Source organism: Thunnus albacares, chromosome 6, assembly GCF_914725855.1.
Source record: "Thunnus albacares chromosome 6, fThuAlb1.1, whole genome shotgun sequence".
In the NCBI taxonomy this organism is placed as follows: domain Eukaryota; kingdom Metazoa; phylum Chordata; class Actinopteri; order Scombriformes; family Scombridae; genus Thunnus; species Thunnus albacares.
The window spans coordinates 32,455,178-32,475,559 of NC_058111.1; the positions used below are offsets into that span (position 1 = coordinate 32,455,178).

General features: G+C 39.4%; 1 protein-coding gene across 1 annotated transcript in view; it reads right to left on the reverse strand.

Moving 5' to 3' along the window:
* Positions 1-17,051, reverse strand: part of LOC122983816 (alpha-2-macroglobulin-like) — a 52,314-nt gene extending 35,263 nt beyond the window's left edge. Inside the window, exons 1-14 of the mRNA XM_044353943.1 lie at positions 16,949-17,051; positions 16,627-16,807; positions 16,214-16,370; positions 15,651-15,703; positions 14,906-14,926; positions 13,273-13,438; positions 13,113-13,197; positions 12,863-12,980; positions 11,046-11,163; positions 10,834-10,943; positions 10,552-10,728; positions 4,247-4,471; positions 2,218-2,281; positions 1,468-1,613 (exon numbers count right to left, since the gene is read on the reverse strand). Of these exons, the coding sequence (XP_044209878.1) occupies positions 1,468-1,613; positions 2,218-2,281; positions 4,247-4,471; positions 10,552-10,728; positions 10,834-10,943; positions 11,046-11,163; positions 12,863-12,980; positions 13,113-13,197; positions 13,273-13,438; positions 14,906-14,926; positions 15,651-15,703; positions 16,214-16,370; positions 16,627-16,807; positions 16,949-17,034 (1,707 nt within the window). The 5' untranslated portion in view covers positions 17,035-17,051. The remainder of the gene's footprint in view (positions 1-1,467; positions 1,614-2,217; positions 2,282-4,246; positions 4,472-10,551; positions 10,729-10,833; positions 10,944-11,045; positions 11,164-12,862; positions 12,981-13,112; positions 13,198-13,272; positions 13,439-14,905; positions 14,927-15,650; positions 15,704-16,213; positions 16,371-16,626; positions 16,808-16,948) is intronic.
* Positions 17,052-20,382: the final 3,331 nt, after the last annotated feature.

Below are 20,382 nucleotides of genomic sequence, written 5' to 3' on the forward strand. Positions count from 1 at the left end.
GAGTTTGGTGCCTCCTTGTGGGGAGTGACAAGGTCCAAGCCTAGATGGGAGATATCATCACTGTACATATTTCCATTTATATAATAATCCATTCAACTTGGGTTGAAGCCTGCACTCCAACATATATCCAATGCACCACTTTAATCATGGTGGTGTATTTAAGCCCTCAGTACTCTGCTCACTCTTTAGCTCCATGCATGCTGCCGCACCACTCAGCCAACTCATGGAACAGCTGGGAGTGGGGAGTGACGATACTAACTTCACCTTAGGGGAAGGTAAACTCAGAATCTGCAGGACATGGATGTATTATAAGAGGTGGATAGGGTGCTGCCAATCAGCTTTACAGCCAATTTTTCCCAGTGGTTACTCGCGGTATTGCTGCGAAAAACACCCCTGCGGCCTAAAAATCATTTTCCCTATAGGCCACCATTGTAAATGAGACTTCTATGAAACTGTTGACAAGACACCCTGAACTGCAAACAAGTTCAATTATGGCTCTTTCTGTTGTGAATTTTTGATCCATGCAGGTTTTATATTTATAAAACTTTCCTTGAGCTGAGAAAAGCGATTTAAAAATCTGTGACGTTGCCACAATGTAAAGGGCCGGGTGGGGCCAGTGGGAGAAACACTGCTGTTCATATTCAATAAGCTACACAGCACAGAAGCAAACTCGGAAGCTAGGAACTTTTTTTGCTGTATGCGCCAACCGAGCAAAGGAGGGTGGAGGTGGAGCTTTTGAAATTCTACATGAACAGCAGTTGCAGTATTTGACACCATATTTTTCAGGTGAGCCATGTGGAAACAGGCATGCAGTAAAAGAGTGAGCAGAACAGTGACAATTTAAGTACACCGCCGTGATTAATCAAGTTGGCTGCCCGAACTAGCTGAAAGACTTTGCTTCAGTTATTATCACTGGTTCGCTTGGTGCTTCCCTCTGGGGAGTGATGAGGTCATAGCCTGGACACCATACATCAGCGCTGTAGTTATTCTACATTCAAATAATAATTCCACGTGAGTTGGTTGACTTGACTGATGTTTTGGTTCTAATGGGGGTAGTAACTATATATTGAGCTGTGGGATCACATTTGAGAGTGATACTGTGGTTTGCAGCCTGTCAGTGTAATAATGCCCTAAATGGGGTGATGTCACTCTGCTAGAACACTGCAATGATACACTGATCGACCATGCAAATCGGCAGGTGATAGTTGAAAAAGGTGAATGTTGAGTCAGCACAACAGGAAATGTGCCCTTGAATTCGTCAGTTGTTCAGGCTTTAAATGAAATGGAGATCGGACATCTGCAGGTTGGTGCTTGTGTGACTGCACCTTAACCACTGGGTTTGCACATACTGTTGCTTTTCACAGCTGAATGAAACCACTGTGAAAGTAGAAGCCTAAACATGAGACTACACTGATATATCATTTTACATCTAAATCTACATCATCATCTTCTTCTTTTTGCACTGACCTTGTGACTTAAGCATTTCTCTGTGGAGAAGTTTGCACTGTGGGCTATTATAGTCTCACTGGGGAGGACAGCATAAGCAACAACCTGGACCTCTGGTGCCATCTCCGGAGACACTTTCAACTGAAAGGACACTTCCCCCTCAGTCACTGAAAAAGCAAACAAAATGTCATGGTCAACCATATAAACCAACAAACAAATTCAAAGGACATTTACAATTTCAGGTCTTGGAAACTTTCATTCCCTGGACCAAAAAACATGTGTTTTGATTATTTCTAAGTAGGAAATGTGTGGATCATCCATGTATCGGCTAGTTGAAGTGCTATAGATTTAATTAAAGTTTCTCTCTCTCTCTCTCTCTCTCTCTCTCTCTCTCTCTCTCTCTCTCTCTCCTCTCTCTCTCTCTCTCTCTCTCTCTCTCTCTCTCTCCTCTCTCTCTCTCTCTCTCTCTCTCTCTCTCTCTCTCTCTCTCTCTCTCTCTCTCTCTCTCTCTCTCTCTCTCCTCTCTCTCTCTCTCCCTCTCTCTCTCTCTCTCTCTCTCTCTCTCTCTCTCTCTCTCTCTCTCCCTCTCCCTCTCCCTCTCCTTGTCTCCTCTGTCTTTCTCCACCTGGTGTATGAAATGAAGCAAAATTCTACTGGATAATATTTTATTATTAAAACATAAAACTGGCTTGAGAGTGTTTTCTGCAAATCTGACTTTATGGGTAGATGATTCTCACTTAAGTCATTTTCAAAGCCAATCTTTACCCCTACCAGGTTCCTTTTGCACTGTGACCTTCTGAAGTTCTTGCTTGATGATGGTTCCTCTGGATAAGATCTGGTGGAAATTAAGAGAAACATGAACTGTAAACTTTCCAAAGAGAGCTGGATGTGAGGGAACTTTGTAAGAGCAAGGTGAACTTAATCCTAGCTGTACTTCTGTACTGAAACTTGGATAACAAAATAATACTCTCGCTGTTCTCTCTCCGTTCTCTCTCTAATCTCTATGATTTTGTTTGCACACCCTTTTCAGTGCATTTTTATAATTGCTTCCACCCAAACCTGTGATGTTGAAGGTAAAAATAAAAAATCAATGTACGAACATGTATGATGTAAACTGTATATATGATTCTTAAACACCACGTGCCATAGAATTCTTTTGAACATCAACAACAACTGACCCAGACTACAGCACAAGGAACTAAACCTGACTTGGTCTCATCAGTCGATTCCCAAATCTTAACTACAATCATGATGTGTGTCTGCCCCTTTAATTTAAGGTTCTGCTCAACTGTTTGGCAGAACACATTTTGAGTCACTATATCTTATTGAAAAATGTGTTGAACTTCACTTGATTGAGCCATCCTTACCACTTGTTTTAGGTATGCTATGCTAAAAAAAAATCCACCACATGCCTTTAAATAGTGTGACTTTTCAGTTCGCTTCCTTACAGGAAGTTAGCAACAAATAAGTCGCTCCAGATATGAGGATGAGGAATTTTCAAAGTTAAGCATATTTTTTCGACTCAATTGTTTCAGAGGTCTTACTGAACAGAATTATGTAACTTGATACAACAAAATAAGTCTAATAAGGGTCAAATAATTTTCTAAAAACATGCTCTACAAAACGGTTTGTTTGTCATGTTATGGTAAAGGTAGTGAAGCTAAACTAATGCAATTAAAATTGACTATTTGCGATGAAATAAAATAACTCTGATCATTCATTGTTGTTAATATGATACATTTAGTTATTCCATTATATATATGCCAAACTAATTTTATAAGTATGAGTTTTTACTGTCTAAAACATGCTTGACTAAACGGTTCAATTATCATTTAGTGACAAAGGTGGCGATGCTAAGAAAATAAATTTACAGTTTTTATGCAATAAAAAAAATTTGTGAACATTCACTGTTGTTAATATATTTAATGTTATTCCATTATATATTTGATGAAAAATTTATATCAGTATGATTTTTCACTATTTCTGAGATGTTTTCAAAGTACTGTGAGTATGGCAAATATTTGGAATAAATACGTGGAAATAATACTAGTACTGATAATACTACCAATTCCATGGTAACAAATTGACATATGTTGGTATACTAACATATTACTAGCATTATAACAGTTCAAGGTTTGTAATTTTGATTTTTTCTTTCTGTGTTACAAATGACAGATAGACACTAAAACATTTTACAGTGCAAGGCAACGCACTTCTCTGGCCTTTATACCAGAAAATCCTCAAGACTCTGATGCTGATCTGAGTGATGATGATGACCAAATAGAGGATCCTGATTATCAGCCCAAACAAGCAGAAGAGAATGGAGACACTTCTATGTCAAGATGGAAATGTCAGTAATGCAATGTTTTCCTGTGTTTGAAAGCAAACCAACAATACTTCTTATCATACACCAGAAAAAAATGGCTCTAATGCACATTTGTGTTGTTGCACCACCACGCAGATGAGCTAGTCTGATTTTTTTCTTCAAAAAGCTAGCATTTTATTTGACTTTTTCAAATTATTATTATTTATTTAATTAATTAATTATTTATTCATATTTGTAAATGTATTTGATACTTTACCATGAAGTGACGTCTCAACTGTTTGGTAGAGGCCTATATTAAAAAATACTGACGGGTCTGTTAAAAAAATTTTTTTGATTGTTGCTATTATTGTCTCAAGCATGAAAAATGCAAAGAATTTTTTTTCCATTGCTTTTTTCAAGGGTTAACAGTAGTTTGTAGTCTCAGTTGTTGCGATTTATCACCAAGTGTACACACACTTTACACCCAGCACTCACCAAACACATCACATCCACAGAGCCCTGGGTCTCTCCTACTATAGTGTATTGGATGGAGATGGGCTCTTCTCTTTCACAGGGAAGTGGTTTCTCCTTCTTCTTCACCTCTAGAAAGCTGACCGTTTTAGAATGAGGAGAAGACGGCCGGACCAAGGACAGAGTGTGTTCTGCTCTCTCATAGTGTGGACTTTGGTATGTTTGCTCCGGGCGTTGTGTCAGGCTAGCCTGGATTGTAGAGAAGAAGTGCTATTAACCAGCTAACAACACAAATGATAAAATATATTCCATTTATTACTAATTATCATTCTTAAAAGATTATTGTCAGAAGCAGCAAGCTCACAAAGAGTCTTTTAACATTGGCTATCCTGTAGTGATGCCTAAGTTAATGATCCTTTGCTAACTCCCTCCTCTGAACACTGTCCAATTATAGCTTAGCAACAGGCAGGTCTGTCAAGCAAAGTCTCTTCAACATGTTGAAACAGTGTGCATAAGACAGTGGTAACAACTCTTACAAGAACTCTTAATTTATTGATAAGCGCCCACATTATCTTGATTCTACCCATTGACTAATGGGCTTCATAATTGAGTATAGTTTACAGTGAAGCAAAGTTTCCTCACAATTTGCAATGTGTGTTGCAAAAAGATGATGGTTAATGATTTTTGACAATTTTTTCAAAGTTTTTAGTTCAGTATTGCTCAAATTTTTGCTTTTTTATTATAAACTCCATCCACTGACTTGGAAATGAGCCGTGATCATGCTCAGTCAATTGTGAGATATACACCTTTTGAGCTTGTAGTGTCCCCTAGAGGCAGAATGACCTTAAATTTTGCAACAAGGTCAGTACTTTATCGCATAAAACATTGTTTTTGTATTATTTGTGTTCAGTGTAAGTAAAACCAAGTTGAATATATTTGGTCTCAGTATATTCTGTGATCAGCGTTTTGTGACAAGAGAGCTGGCTTCTCTCTGTATCTGTTACAGGCATCAAAGACTCTGGAAGGACCTCTACAGTCAATGCAAGGTGAGGGTCACATGACTGATAGAGCCAGTGTTTATGAGATCTACTGGTGACTACATTAAGTGGTGACTGTCAGCTGAAGCGTCGGTGGTTGCTCGTAGTTACGACAGCTGTTGAAAACAGGAAGAGAATGTGTAGCTGTCCCTGTGAATGCCGCATTGTCTATTTTTCATTACATTGTAAAAACATACCTATCTGATTCGTCTTTGGTGTAATGAACCTTTTAACACATAGTGCCCAAAGTTGAGGTGTTCAAATGTAATTGAACAGATAAACATGAAGTCAAATAAAATAATCATATCTTATATTTTGCAGAAAACACTTTGCTGATGTCTATGGCTCCAAGACTTCAGCCAGTCATTGACTGCAGACACTTTGTATCTTCCCTGGTGATGCTCTCCCAGAACTTCACTGCAGCCACTTTCAGCTCTTCCTTGTTGTGGGGTCTCTGCCTTTAGTCTGGTCTTCAGCAAGTAAAATGCAGTTCAGTTGGATTGAGATCAGGGGATTGACTCAGCCAGTTGAGGAAATTCTACCTCTTGACCCTGGTTGCTTTGGCTGTATGTTTAGGATTGTCGTCCAATGAGTTTTGATGCATTTGTCCGAATGTGAGCGCACAGAAGTGTCCTGTACAACTCTGCATTCATCCTGTTGCCTCTGTCTGCAGTAAAATCATCAATAAATGCCAGTGTACCAGTTCCATTGGCAGCCATACATGCCCAAGCCATAACAGAGGCACCATGTTTTACAGGTGAGGTGCTATGCCTTTGGTCATAAGCTGTTCCTTTTCCTCGCCACACTTTCTCCTTTCCATTATTTAGATAGAGGTTGATTTTTGTTTCATCAGTCCATAGTGCTTTGTTCCAGGACTCTACTGCTTTCGTTTTGTATGTTTTTGTGAACTGCAACCTGGCCTCTCTGTTTTTGAGGATTACCAGGGGTTTGCATCTTGTGGTTAATCCTCTGAGTTTGTGGTCATGAAGTCTTCTCTTGATTGTTGACAAGGAAACAATTCTGTCTACATCCTAGAGATCAGTGTTGGACAAGTTACTCAGGAAGTGTAATAAGTTACTTTTTACTTATTACTAAGTAATAAGTTACTTTACTTATTACTTGGTATCAAAAGTAATTAGTTACATTACTCGTTATATTACTTTCATTACGAACGAGTGAGCTAGAGAGTGGATGAGGAGAGCACACAGTGGCAAGGAGGAAGCCGGTGAGATCCAATGAGAGGAATAAAACATTATTTTCTGATTGTTTCACTGTGGTTACATATAAACAGGCCCACCCCACACCTCTAAACAACCCTGCAGAGGTGCCCCGCAACGCCTGATAATGGTGCCACAGCCGCTAAATACACATCATACGTGTACTATGGAAGTAAGGTAAAAAGAAAATAAAATAGAATTACCATAGTTTAAATTTTTGTTTTCATGAGTGAAAAGACTAGGGTTGTGCAGAGAAACCAGTATTTGTACCTGTATTTGTTGAGGCAGCAAAATCATTTGTATTTCTATTCAAATAAAAGAGGCTTCAAAATCCTGCTTTTGTTTTAATTATGCTTTTAATTTCAGAAAATTAAAGTGTTAAAATAAGTATTCATCTACCTAAGGAAGGAGGTCCCCACAGTGGGTCTCAAACTGGACTGCACTTTGCAATTGGACTACCTCATTAGTATAAGTGAATTATTTAAACAGCATTTGTATAGGAATGACTCTGTCCCAAGCTTTTTGATCCATATAAGCGGTTGGGCATTGTAACCGTGATCACTATAAGTGATCTTATGTGTTTTGACTACTGATGTTTGGATAATTGTACTGACTGCTTTAAAAACAAATATTGCAGTAAGATCTCTTCCCTCTTATCATGAATGGTGCAATGCAACAAATCTGCCCAAATAAATTCACAAAAAAATAAGAGGTTGAGAAATATAGGCACACCCTCACGATGACATCTGGAAGGCCAGCTGTCATCCTTGATAGGGTGTCTTTCAAGGCAAGTGTCCTCGACATCAGGACACCAAGGGTTGGTCATAAAGTCTCATAACAACAGTTTCCCCTTGTAAAATGCTGCTGTAAGCGACTTCATGATGGTGCAGTACTCCTGCAGGAATTGGTAATCCTTGTCATTGAGGCACTTATTTCCCAGTCTGACACACAGGCTATTCAGCTCGTTCATGAGAATTTCGGTGATTCTGGAAATGGCCTCATAAAAGGAATTCCACCTTGTGGATGACAGCACCAGTAGCTTTCTGCAGCTAACTTCCTCCATATGTTCTGATGCAAATGTAGATTGACTTGCCTTGGTCCAAAGAGCTGTGCATTTTCACAGTACTACTCCTATACACAGCCTTGGTGTCTGCACTGGCAGTTAAGTATTTCACCGGTGGAAATTAGGTAAATTGTATGTGATACACACCAGTAATGAGGGGGAGGAGTAAACTGATCAGTCTCAGTGGAGGGAGCTTCTGTGAAATCTGTAAAAGTGACATCCTCGTCACTTTTTTCTTCGAGTTCAGAATGTGACAGGCTTTAAATGCCTTGGCAAAATTTGATGCATAGTCTGTCTCAGTGGCTACAATTTTGCCAAGCAGTCCATATGATGAATGAATTTGTTCTATCTCTGTGCCAATAACATCAAATGTGTGCCTGCCTCTGATTCCTTAACATGCTATGGTCCAAAGTTAAACTGTTGATCCAGTGAACTGTTACACCCAGAAAGCTTTTGTTGTTAGCTGTCCAGATGTCAGCTGTAGTGGAAACATAGTCTACCTCTCCGCATGTGGCCTTCAAATTAGATGCCATCACCGCATTTTCTCTTGAGGTAGCCAGCAAATGTCTTTCTGTGTGGCAGCTTGAAATCGCTCTTTGTTGGTATTTTCTCTGTAATGCGTCTAAATGAGGGTGAGTCAACTGTGGAAATAGGTAACATTTCCACTATGATATACTCAGTGACGAGCCTCTTCAGATCTTGTCCACTTAATTTCTCTCCACCAACACGTCCTGCTCTGAAATCCAATTTCTGTTGTTTAGCCAGAGTGCTTGCATCACTGGCAGTAAGTAAGTAAAGTAAAGTTTATTTGTATAGCACCTTTCACAGATATAAAATCACAAAATGCTTCACATTAATGAAAAATATCAACGATAACAGACAGTGCAGGGCTGACAAGTTAAAATCACAGCAACAACAAACAAATGAGGACAGAGACACACAAACAAGTACAAAAGTTCCAAAACACAGACAAGGAAATAAGCCACTATTCAGACAGGCTAACCATGAGCCTAACTGAATAGGAACATTTTCAGCTGCTTCATAAAGATTTCACAGGACTCTAGGAATCACAGTGATAAGGAAAGAGTATTCCATAATTTGGGTGCAACAGCTTGAAAAGCACAGTCACCTGGGGTTTTATAGGGCTTGAGGGACAGTCAGTGATAAAAAGATAGAAAGAAAGATAGAAAGATAGAAAGAAAGAAAGATAGAAAGATAGAAAGAAAGAAAGAAAGAAAGAAAGAAGAAATAGCAGCAAAACTTGTAAAAGAAATTATAGGTCTCAAACTCCATAATCACTTTCCAGAAGGCCTCAGTAAACATGAGAGGTATATCATAAAAAGAAGAGCTTCACATTTTGTGCTCAAGGGTTAGTATTGATGTTGGTTAGTATTGATGTTGTATACCATCAATCACAATAATGACATTTGTTCTTTTGTATTAAGATTACATTGAGCTTCTCTTTGACCAGATGGACTTCTTCATTACATTTGCTGGAGAAGAAGAAACAAGCAAGAACATTTAGGCAAGGTAGTGCTATCAGCAGCTATTTGAAGAACTGAGCTGCAGTAGGTATGGATCATACTGTGGTGTGGAAAAAACTTGCGGTGATCAGCCCCTATTACTGGACTAGAATGGAAACTGACATCCACAAATGGGTAAGTTAGAAGGGTCACCCTAATTTACCTCAGTTTTTTACATGAAGGCCTACTTACCAAAACAAGCAATCTGTCAAATTGATTCTTCTTTTTTTAAAACACAAGTACATCATATGTGGGATATCCCATTTCCTACACTTATTGTTTGACCAAAGGCCTATGACATACATAAATTTGATTTTTTTTCTTTTTTTTTGGCTTCAGGTTGCTCAGTGTCCAGATTGCCAAGCAAAGCGAGCCAGTCTAAAGGAAAAGACAATACAGCCCAACAGCGGTAAGGTTATTTGTGCAACTGAATGTCCTTGCAGCTAAATATGCCTACATACCACCTGCTTCCTATGCAGATACTTGATTAACATCCAACCTTTTCAGGTAACTTAACCATTTCAATTGGTTGGGATCAACCTACTCAAACTCATAACTGAGTGTGGTAATCGATACATTTGTGTAATGGTTGATTATACGCAAAGTAGGCAGAGACCTACCCTCTGAAGAATAAGTCTGCAGAGGAGGTGACCAATTGTATTCTTGATTTTGTATACAAATTCGATGCATAGCCATAATGTAAATGCTGACTTCTTTTCTACAAATGTAATTTAAAGTACATTTCAGACTCTGTGAAACCCTTGGCATCAAAAGAAGCTTCTGTTGTTCTGTTCATGCATCATGTGTCATCTGCAATTAACTGCTTTTTTTTTTTTTTTTTTTGATTTTCCTTGAGTGTGTCATTTGTTGTATAGATTGTGAAGCCATCTGGGATAAATTTGATTTTGGCCTATTCTGTATGAATAAAATTGGGTTTAAGCTGTTGCGTTACACCATTGTTATTGTCTTGTTCAGTCAGCTGTATAAAGACAATACTCACATTGCCATATTATGTGGAAAAAGTTGTTGGTCAACTAACTCAACTACTGAAGCTTCATATTAGCTTTAGCTGAACTTGAGAATGCATTTTTACACAGGACCAGGGCTGTTTTATTGTGTCCCCTTCTCTTATATTGGAACCACATCAGTAAGAGATCACTTACCTGCTGGTATTAACAAGACAAATGATTACAGCGACCACTAATTCTGCCAAGATACATATGGGCATATGAGTATTGTATTAAAATAGATTACACAACTTCGAAAGAATTGACAGCTTTTGAAACATTGATGTTACCAAATGTCTCAACTTTGCCCATAAGGAAGGTGTTGATTCACTGGTGGTGTTGCTTCCACTCTGGAGATTAAAAGCACTCCAAATTAAGGGGCATGTTGTGACTGACAGCTTGTTACTCTAGCTTTTGCACCAGTATATTTTACCGTTATCATGTCTGGCTATGCTATTAAAATACCAGAATCGTTGACTTACTGTTAGCTTGATGTCTTTGTCGTAGTTAGTTGTACTTAATGAGAAAGTGGTGATACCATCGCTGTCAGTAGTGAGGTTCTGTAGTAGAGGTCCTGTGCGTCCTGACCAACTTTCACTCTCGAACAAGAAGACCAGTGTGTCAGGAATAGGTGTGTTATTGAAGTAAACTGCTTTAACCTGATGAAAACAAAAAGATATAGCACCGAGAATGCACATGGCTTCAGTTACACTGTGTATAAAATCAAAACATCTCTAACATCATAAGTAACATCTCTCACTTACTTTTCCCTCCACATTTGATCCTTTCTCATAAATCTTGGGTGTGTCAATAAAGGACAGCTTTCCAACAACATAAGAAATCTCCATTGTTTTCCCTTGTGAGTGTGAAGTACCTGTAAGAAAAGCCTCCATGTTAAAACCATGTGTATGTCATATTGTTAAAACATTTTATAAAAACAATAGTTTAGTTATTTTGGAAAATAATTAAAACTTGCCTGTCCCCTGCTCTTCCACCATGGCTTTGAGATACAGTTTATCCAGCAGTGGCTGTTTGCCAAGTTTAGTAAAAGTGGACATCTCAATCATAAATGTGGCACAGCCATTCTTTCCTGTCTAGATAGAACAAAAATAAATATATGATATTACAACACGAGCAGAATTGTAGCTGTCATTGTTCCACATCGAACGAGACTAAGAGTCTATATAATATGCTAGCCACTGTGTGAGGCTGCTCTTAAGCACAGCAATGCTCTGAGCAAAATCATTTCGCCAAACCACTGAAGCATCTGTAAACTTCAGAATGTGTCTGTGCAACTGGAAACAGTTAATGTGAACCTATTACTATTAAATAATGCAATCCAAACTAAAGATACATGTGTTGATTTCAAAATGAAACCCAAAACTCCAATTCAGATTGTAATCAAGGAACAGGTCATTGAAGAGGCTCAGTGCTCCAAATATTTGGGTACTATATAGATCAGTTGAAATGTAGTGGTAACATGACAATCTGCAAAAGGGAGCAGCGACAACCACAAGGTTAACCAGTTTAGGGTTTGTGGAAAGTGAATGTCATTGTTCTACAATTCCATGAAAGAGGCAATTATCTTTACTTGGTTTGGTATTTAACAGAATTTAAAATATCAACATCATGGGGATAACCAGTCAGGGGATCAACAAAGTTTTAGGATTCATCCTCTGGGATCTATGAATGTCTGGTACTGGTAAAAGGATTTGTTTGGACTAGGGGATTTAATTACCACAAAGACTTCCAGCTGTACCAGTTATTAACAAGCCACAACATAAACTGAATGCCCCGGTTGCCAACAACACAGAATGCAGGTTTACTTCACACCCATTTAACCACTTAGTAGGGACTCATGAACCAGACATAATACCTCTTGGTAGTAACATTTAGGAAGCACACCTCGCTCAAAGGCGGTGTTGGGCGTAACGTGTTACAAAGTAACATAAAAAAATAATCAAAGGTATGCATGCACACTTGCGCAACAATTGCCTGACCTCTCATGACATGACTTTGGCTAGAGTGCCGACACACACACACACACACTTACGGGAGAAAAGACAAAAATGGCAGAGCTGTCTGAACTTTTGAGAGGTAGAGGTAACGTAATGTAACGAGTGGTGTCATTAATTACCTTTCGCAGGGAGTAATTAAGTAAAGTAATGTATTACTTTTTTTTTAAAAGCACTTGCCTCTGCTCTGACTCATCTGGAACAACCCTTGTGCGATGGTGCATTTTCATAACCTCCGCTATTCCTCCCACAGCTGCACACCTACAGCTGTACCAGCAGGTAACAGGCCACAATATACACTAAATGCCTACAGTTGGTGATCCAAGATGGGGTTTAGCAGGTTGGTCCAATTACTCAGGATCGAGTGGAGCAGCGGTAAGGCCTGCATCTTTTCTTCTTGTTGGCAACCACAGGCATTCAGTTTGTCCTGTTGTCTGTTAGTGGCTGGTACAGCCTTACCAGTAATTCAGTTATATTTATGGTATTGTGTCACTGTTATGTACCCATTTTAGGTTTCACAATTCTGTTCAGAAACAATCAGTTGATTCTTGATTCAATAAATAGAAAAAGGGGCACTATTTACATCATTAAGAATAAAATACTTTTGTAAATCTGTGAATCCATCAATCATTGCAGCTCTTATGTGAACCATTTTTTCCTCCCAACCCTACTTTTGTACCAGGTTGTAGTTCATGTTAAATATGTGTTGTATATTTATATCATGTGTTACGTGTATTTTTCTTATATTTTGTGTCTTATGTAGCTAAAGCAACTGTACCTGCTTTGTCTCCCTGTAGCACGGGGGCTGTTCAATAATGGTGATCCATCGATGAAGCACCAGAGGTCGGCACAGCTCAAATTTAACACTGCCTGGCACAGGCTGTCCATAAGTATATCTGATTAGATGGGAAGTTTAATAAAATCACTACATTGTTACAAAGGACTCACCAACTCACCAATACAGATTTAGTTTTATATCATAATATGTCATGAGGCAAGTGTATCTGTGAGAAAGTCCCACCACTTACATTGCACAGACTTCAGCTTTGATTTCCCCCTCTCCAATGCTTATTTCATCTGATGCATGAACTGTTACATCAAATTTTGGCAAAACTGGGGACAAAATATGGTTGTTATAATTCTTAATTCATTACAAACTGTTGAATGAAAAAAAGGAATGTAACTCACCATATTTCTCCACCTTGAATTGGTGATTTATTTTTTGTCCATCAATCCACACAATGACATTGTAAATTCCTTCACGTGCCTCTGAGTTCAAGGAGTAAGACAGCTGCAATATTTTACCATTGGACGTGGTGTTAAGCCATTGTCCAATCCGGTTGCTTCTAGCATCCTGTTAAATATATCAATAGGAAGAACATGTATTTACTGAAGGTTGGGGCTGGGCAACAGTGGTGACTTTGCTAATGTTAAGTGTCTCATTGACTCAAACATCCCCCAACATCACTGTTAAAGGATAGTTTCAGTTTTTTTTCAAATCTGAATACAATACTGATGTGCCATTATATACGTGGAGATGGGTCTTATTTGGTTTAACAATTCCTACTCTCTATACTGAAGTTAATCTAGCTAATAGCTAAAAAGTTATTCTTTTGGAACGTGACTAAACTGTAAGAAATGAGGGTCAAAATCCATTGTCCTCATTCTGTGCAAATATACATTCCAAAGTTCAAGGTGTTCCAAGGTGTTTTGTACACCCATAACACAGAGATAGCATACTGTGTAACATGTATTATGATTATTGCTTTGCACTTTTCATTTATTGCCTATTTTTTATAACCTAACCTTTGGAAAGGAGAAGGGGAACAACAGGTTATGGAGAGTCCCTTGGGAGCATCTTTTGTGTCAGTAGCTCAGCTTTATCTCTGGGGGACACCCCCAACTCTGGGAGTGATGTCAAAATTAGGAAATGTGTGTCGAGTAACAGGTGGATGTGACTCCTCTCATTGAGACCTGCTGATTGACGTAACAGTGAAGCAGAGGACAGAGACTGAGATAGCCATGTAACCAACCTATTGATATTGGTATTTGACATGTTTTTTTTCTTCCCAAAAACAAATAAATTTTAAAATATTTGTGTGAAACAAATATTTGTGCTTTGCCGAATAATGTATTTGTATTTGGGCACACCCCTAGTGCTTCACTCTTTTACATGTGAGTAAAAAGCTGGTTCTGGCAACAAATCTACAAGCAACTACTAGAATGTATCCGTCCGCCACGGCTCAGCAAGGAACGTTCTGGAGAAACAAAAAGAGGGAATTTCATTCTTAACAGTCTGTAACTTTGGAATATATCGACTCGATTCAGCTAACTGAGGTTGCAGAAGCATTATATTACCGTCAGCTGAACTTTGTAATGCATATATTTACACAGAACGAAGGCTGTGGATTTTGACCCTCATTTCTTACGGTGTAGTTGCGTTCAGAGAGATTAGCTTCAGGTCAGTATGGAGAGTAGTAATTGTTACAGCAAAGACGTATTTCTACATACATAATGGTCAGTATTATATTAACACAGCCTTGAAAAAAAACAGAAACTATTCTGAAATATTTATTGTTATCTAAATATTAAATTGGCTCAAAGTGCTCCATACTTTCAGAATCTACTTATAAACCCTGAATGTGAAAACAAGATATACTTTTAACACTTTTATCTGTCAAATTATTCAATTCATGACAGCATTTGAACTACCCTCAAATGATCCTTTACATTGTACAAAGATTTCACAACAAAAAAACAGCCTAAAATGGTCTCAGTTTGCATTGGATTGTGGATATTTTCATGTTAACCGCAGTCTTACCTCAATTTCAATAACATTGTACTGTAAAAAGAGAGCACAAAGAGATTTGTTAAAGGGTGGATTGTTATTACAGCTACCCAAATAACGAAATAACCCTGAGGACAGCTCCCCCAAATAAAATCAAACATCAAAGTGCATTTCATTGACATCAGACACAACAAAAATGTTACTGTGCAAAGTGAAGGTTCATATGATGTCCTCATGACTCAGTTCATCAGTCTGTTACAAGGATGTGCCACAATCCAGTTGCAGATTACAGTTTACTATGTTTCCTCTCCTTTCTCTTATCATTAAAAAACATCCTGTGTTTTACTTGTATCTCACACTTTTAACTCTTTTTATGTTAATGCAGTTCAATTTTGTTTTGTAAATAACAAATACAAGGATGTTTCGCAGATTCAAATTTGATTCTCTGCTGCTAAATGTTGCAACATTTGAAACAAGTGTCCTATTTGGAGACCTTCAGCTCATTACATGCAAGTTTACCTAAGAGGGCCCTGGTTGTACTATTGAATCAGAGACTCAACAGCAGCTCTAACACTGAGCTATTTACACAGACTGATTGAACACATATCCCAGGTAAAAGAGCACTACCATCTTTTCACTTTGGTAGGTAACTTCTGTTCAGTTCCACTGCACTAGCTGAAGTGATTAATGGTTTTCACTGGGATACAAATTAAAACTTGCACCATTATCATCCAGTAGTACCTGAACTGTTTTTAATGAGGTTGTGACAGACACTCACCAGCTGATTGGCAGGTCTAAACATGGTGTCCAGGGTAATGACTCTGAAATGTACTGAGAGAAATGCAAAGAGATTACACAAAGCCTTCACAACTCATCTTCAGTGTTTAACTCCATAACAGGCTGCTGAAATGTATTTCTTTTATCCAGGCAGACATGATATAATTGTCAAAGTTTCAAATGTGACAAAACTAGAGTGAGACAAAAGTTACTAATAGCTTTTCATTATTCATGCTGCTCTGTCTTGCATATATTAACTTGGAACTATATTTATCAAAATCAATGTGATCAACATCTAGGATCTCAGTTTAGTGAAGTACTGTAGTTGTCTTATCTGTTTAACAGCAGTTCAACTCTTACTTTTTCTTTTGTTATTCCAGTTAAGTTTCAAAGGGGGCCTGAAGCCAATACCTGCATGCACTAGGCTAAAGACTGGGAGACTATATACACACACCATGGATATTGTACTTCTGCCAGGAAAGACAACATACGCTATCAAGAATATAGAAGCTTTGTTTGATAAAGACTTGTATGATACATCCTACATTATCTGTTCAAAGTTACCTGTTTGTCCAGGGAGGTAGATTGGTTTATCTGTTTGGACGAATGTCATTGGTTGATAGACTTTGATCATGACTTTCCTGACTTCTTTTGAGTAAAATGTGTCACCTTGTACCTCCACCTCCAATATCTGCACCTCATTTTTCTGCACTAAAGGAGCCTGTGACAGAAATATAGAGACCAGCTAAATTAATCATTAACTCACAAAAATAATAAATCAAAGGCCTCATTATATTCATTTTTGCTTAATCTGAATTTTTTTTTTTTTTTTTAATCAGGAGTTAAACATTTTAATGTAATTTGAGGCTAAATATCAATGGTAAAAATACTGGTCAAACATTTAAGTTTCAAATATTAAAAACATTCTTTCGTGAAATAAATGATCAAATGAATCAAAGCCTGTCTTGGGAGGTGACCTGAAACTGAACGCAGGTGTGAAACTCTGTGCCAGATGTCTTCTCAAGGAGGGTTGTGTTCTTGTTTTTGGACATCAGAGTGACGGTCATGACCAGAATCTCATTGGGCTGCACGAGACTCGCACAGAATTTGGTCTCAGCTCCAGCTTCGACAACTGCAGGAATGGTTACCATGTACTGCCTACAGCCACAGAAACATACACACATACAGTAGATACCTTACTGAAACTCCAACCCAAAAGATTATGCTGTAACAAGTTACTACAAATGTACACAATAGACTACATGATTTTAAATGTTCAGACTGTACAAGTAAACTTACGGTCCTGCCACCACTTGACCCACAAACAACCAGCTCAGGCAGACAAACAGTGTCCATGTCCACATCTGAATCCCAGGAAGACCCATGACTGACTGGGGTGAGCCCAAGAGTCAACATTTGTTAAACCTGCTCTGCTACACAACCCCACCCCTTTTCACCCGTCACACACACACACACACACACACACACACACACACACACACACACACACACACACTTTGGCTTCCTTGGTGGGAAGCATGTAAACACTACCCCTTTTTAGGGACACCACATTGTGAATGGTTTAGACAGATAGTTAAAAAATTACAAATTAATTATAATTACGGTTATATATCATGAAATATACTGGTTTGGGGACAAGTATTATTTAGTAAAAGTAAAGAACATCATGCTCAAGCAAAAAACAAAGTTCATAGCACAAAGAAGGGTTCACACACCCAAATAAGTTAGATTGTTCAGGGGCTGCATCCCTCAAAGGCTGCATTTGAAGAACAAATGCATCACAGCAGCACAACAAGCCTGTCCCATTTCGAAGGCTCCTTCAAAGAAATGCTGCCTTCTTTTCCAAAATTTGAAGGATCCAATGGATGGATCCTTTGCGGCTGAACCTATCCCAGAATGCATTTCGCACCATCAGAGGAAAAGATGAATGATAAAGGAAAGATGGACAATTCAGCTAACAACTTCAGGACCTTAAGTGCTTATGTCTTTGCCTATTCACCGCCCATCTCTCCTGGTGTGGTAGTACTATAAATTTGTGCTCATCAACACACGATAAACAGTTTCAGAGAACTTTGTTATTGGATTGATGAAGGTAAATTCCATTGACATGATGTGTAGTCAGTGTGCAAAACACATGCACATCCTTCTTGTCCAGGTGATGAGTCAAAAAACATATATGCAATTGAATTTTCTTTATTATATTTAGAGAAAGTTCAACCTTTTCAGCCCAGATTTACTATTTATCAGGTATGATACCTCTGTACCTGAAAGGGAGCACTCAACAGTATTGTGAGTCCTTGTTAAATAGAAACCATGAGGCTGATTATGTTTATCCTGAAAGTTGCTTAACATAGGTTCCCTCTCTCTGATGTGATGTGTTAAAGGATAGGTTAACATATCTTCAAGTTTGTCTCAAAACAACATTCACATGTCCTTATGGACACTGAAACTGCTTTTAGACATTGTCATTGTTCTTCTGTCCATACTGGCCCCATACATTCACCTGAAACCACTCCCAATGCACCAGTCACCAGGGCAGGACTCACTGGCATTGCCCCCTTCTGGTCAGCACTGGACACACTAGAGGAGGGAGCATAATAGGGTTTAAGCAGATTGACATAGAACAGTTTTACAGGCTTCCTACGACCAGGAGTTGAAATCAAATAATTTTGGTCTGAAATACGTTTAACCACTGTATAAGGACCTGAAAACTTAGCCTGAAAGGCTGAACTCACCAACGGACAGAGAGCCAAAACCTCAGCACTGCGATCATATCTCCGTTTCATTTCTGCTTGTGACACAGCCAATGTTTGTTTTGCCAACTCTCCTGCAGCATATAGCCGATGCCTAAACCCATCCACATAGTCAGTTTCGTTGGTGGGTGGATCTGAGTCCTTCCACCCATCTTTCAGCCAGAGGACCCTGGACAGTATGGCCAAACACTAAATCATTGACCCTGTACTCTCCTGCACTACTTCCCGTGCAGCTAAAAGCAACCATGGCAGCCCCTCTTCCCAGTCTCTATTAAGCTCTGTGCAATATGCACACAAAAGAGACTTGAGTGTCTGATGAAAACTCTCCAAAACACCTTGACTCTGTGCGTGATAAGCTGACGACTGGTTATGCCTGATCCCTAGGAGTTTCAACACTTGGGCTAACAGGTGGGAAGAAAAATTAAATCCCTGGTCACTCTGGATGACTCTGGGAATACCAAATACAGATATGAACTGTGTCAGAGCTTTAACCACAGACCTTGCAGTTATTGTGTGTAAAGGATAAGCTGCTGGGTACTTGGTGCTTTGACACATGACAGTCAACAAATACTGGCAACCAGACCTCGCACGAGGCAGCAGCCCCACACAATCAATGATTAAGTACTCAAATGGCTGACTCATAAGTGGAATCAGCTGCAATGGAGCTGGTTTAATGACCTGATTTGGCTTACCAGTCAGCTGACACGTACTACAGGTCTTAATGTGCGGAGAAACATCCTTTTTAAGTCGTGGCCAAAAGAAATGACGCAAAATCCTGTCATGTTTTACACTTAATTGCCCTGACTCATCATGAGCAAGTCTCAACACATGGCTACATGGCCCAACAAAATCCTCACCATGGGGCACCCACTTCCTTACCAAAATACCATCTTGAAGAAAGTAACCACTGGCCACATTTTTCAACTCACTTGCTGATAGGACAGACCTAAACTGCTCCTCCAGTGATGGATCAGCCCTCTGTTCACTCCGCAGCTCACTGTTAGACACAGACAAAGGAACATCAGGTAAACATGGCAAGACAGTCTCAACCTCCCCATCTGCCCCTATAGACCCAGCTCGCATAACCACGCATGCAGGAAAACTTCAGGACACATTCCCGCCTTTCTCAGGTGCTGCCCGGGACCCCTTACCTGAAAACCCAAAACCAACAGGTGACTTACCACCACCCTCTTTGCGCACCACAGGTTCACACTCAGGCTCTCCGGCTTTTATGAATGAGTGTGTGACGGGGCGCCCGTGAACGCTCCGTCATGTCCTAACCGGCGTGCGTTTCTCTCTCTCTTGGCCGGAGAGAGAGCGCCGGTGCCGGGAGCTCAGCGCGCAGCGCTCACACTGTTCCTGCTGAGCCATGCTCCAGTTAAAACTGTTCCTTGCAGGCCCGCACTTGTGTCCCGCACTCCCACAAACTTTTCCCCACTGTCCGAACTCTTTTCTGCATGCTAGGCGTTCGAGAGTGCACACTCAGCGCTGACGCGACACACACACATATACACTTACCTGCTGCTGCTGCCTCTGGTTGCCTCCGGGTATGGGCCAAACTAAGGCACTTCCTGGACACACGATATATAGCGCTTGGTGGCGCGCTTAAGAGAGTCAGGTGACCATGGACTATACCATCGACATTGTATGAACTAATATTTTATGATTTATTTTGGTTTGGGGGTATTTGGGCCTTCGCTGTATGGAGGGCGATTAGTGCCAGTTTTCCTGTATACAAAATATATCATTGATTTTTGAATTTATGTTTGTTGTGATGTCAAATTTGAACGTAGGATACTATAATTTGTTAATTGGTTTGTCCGGGGGAGGGGCCAAGAATATATAAGGGGGAGCTCTGCTCATTTAGTGTTGGTTGGATTTTTGGTCGTGGCTAAGTAACGATGTGGGTGACAAACTGCCAGTGTGAAACCTGTCTTGTAAATACTTTTTTTTTTGGTA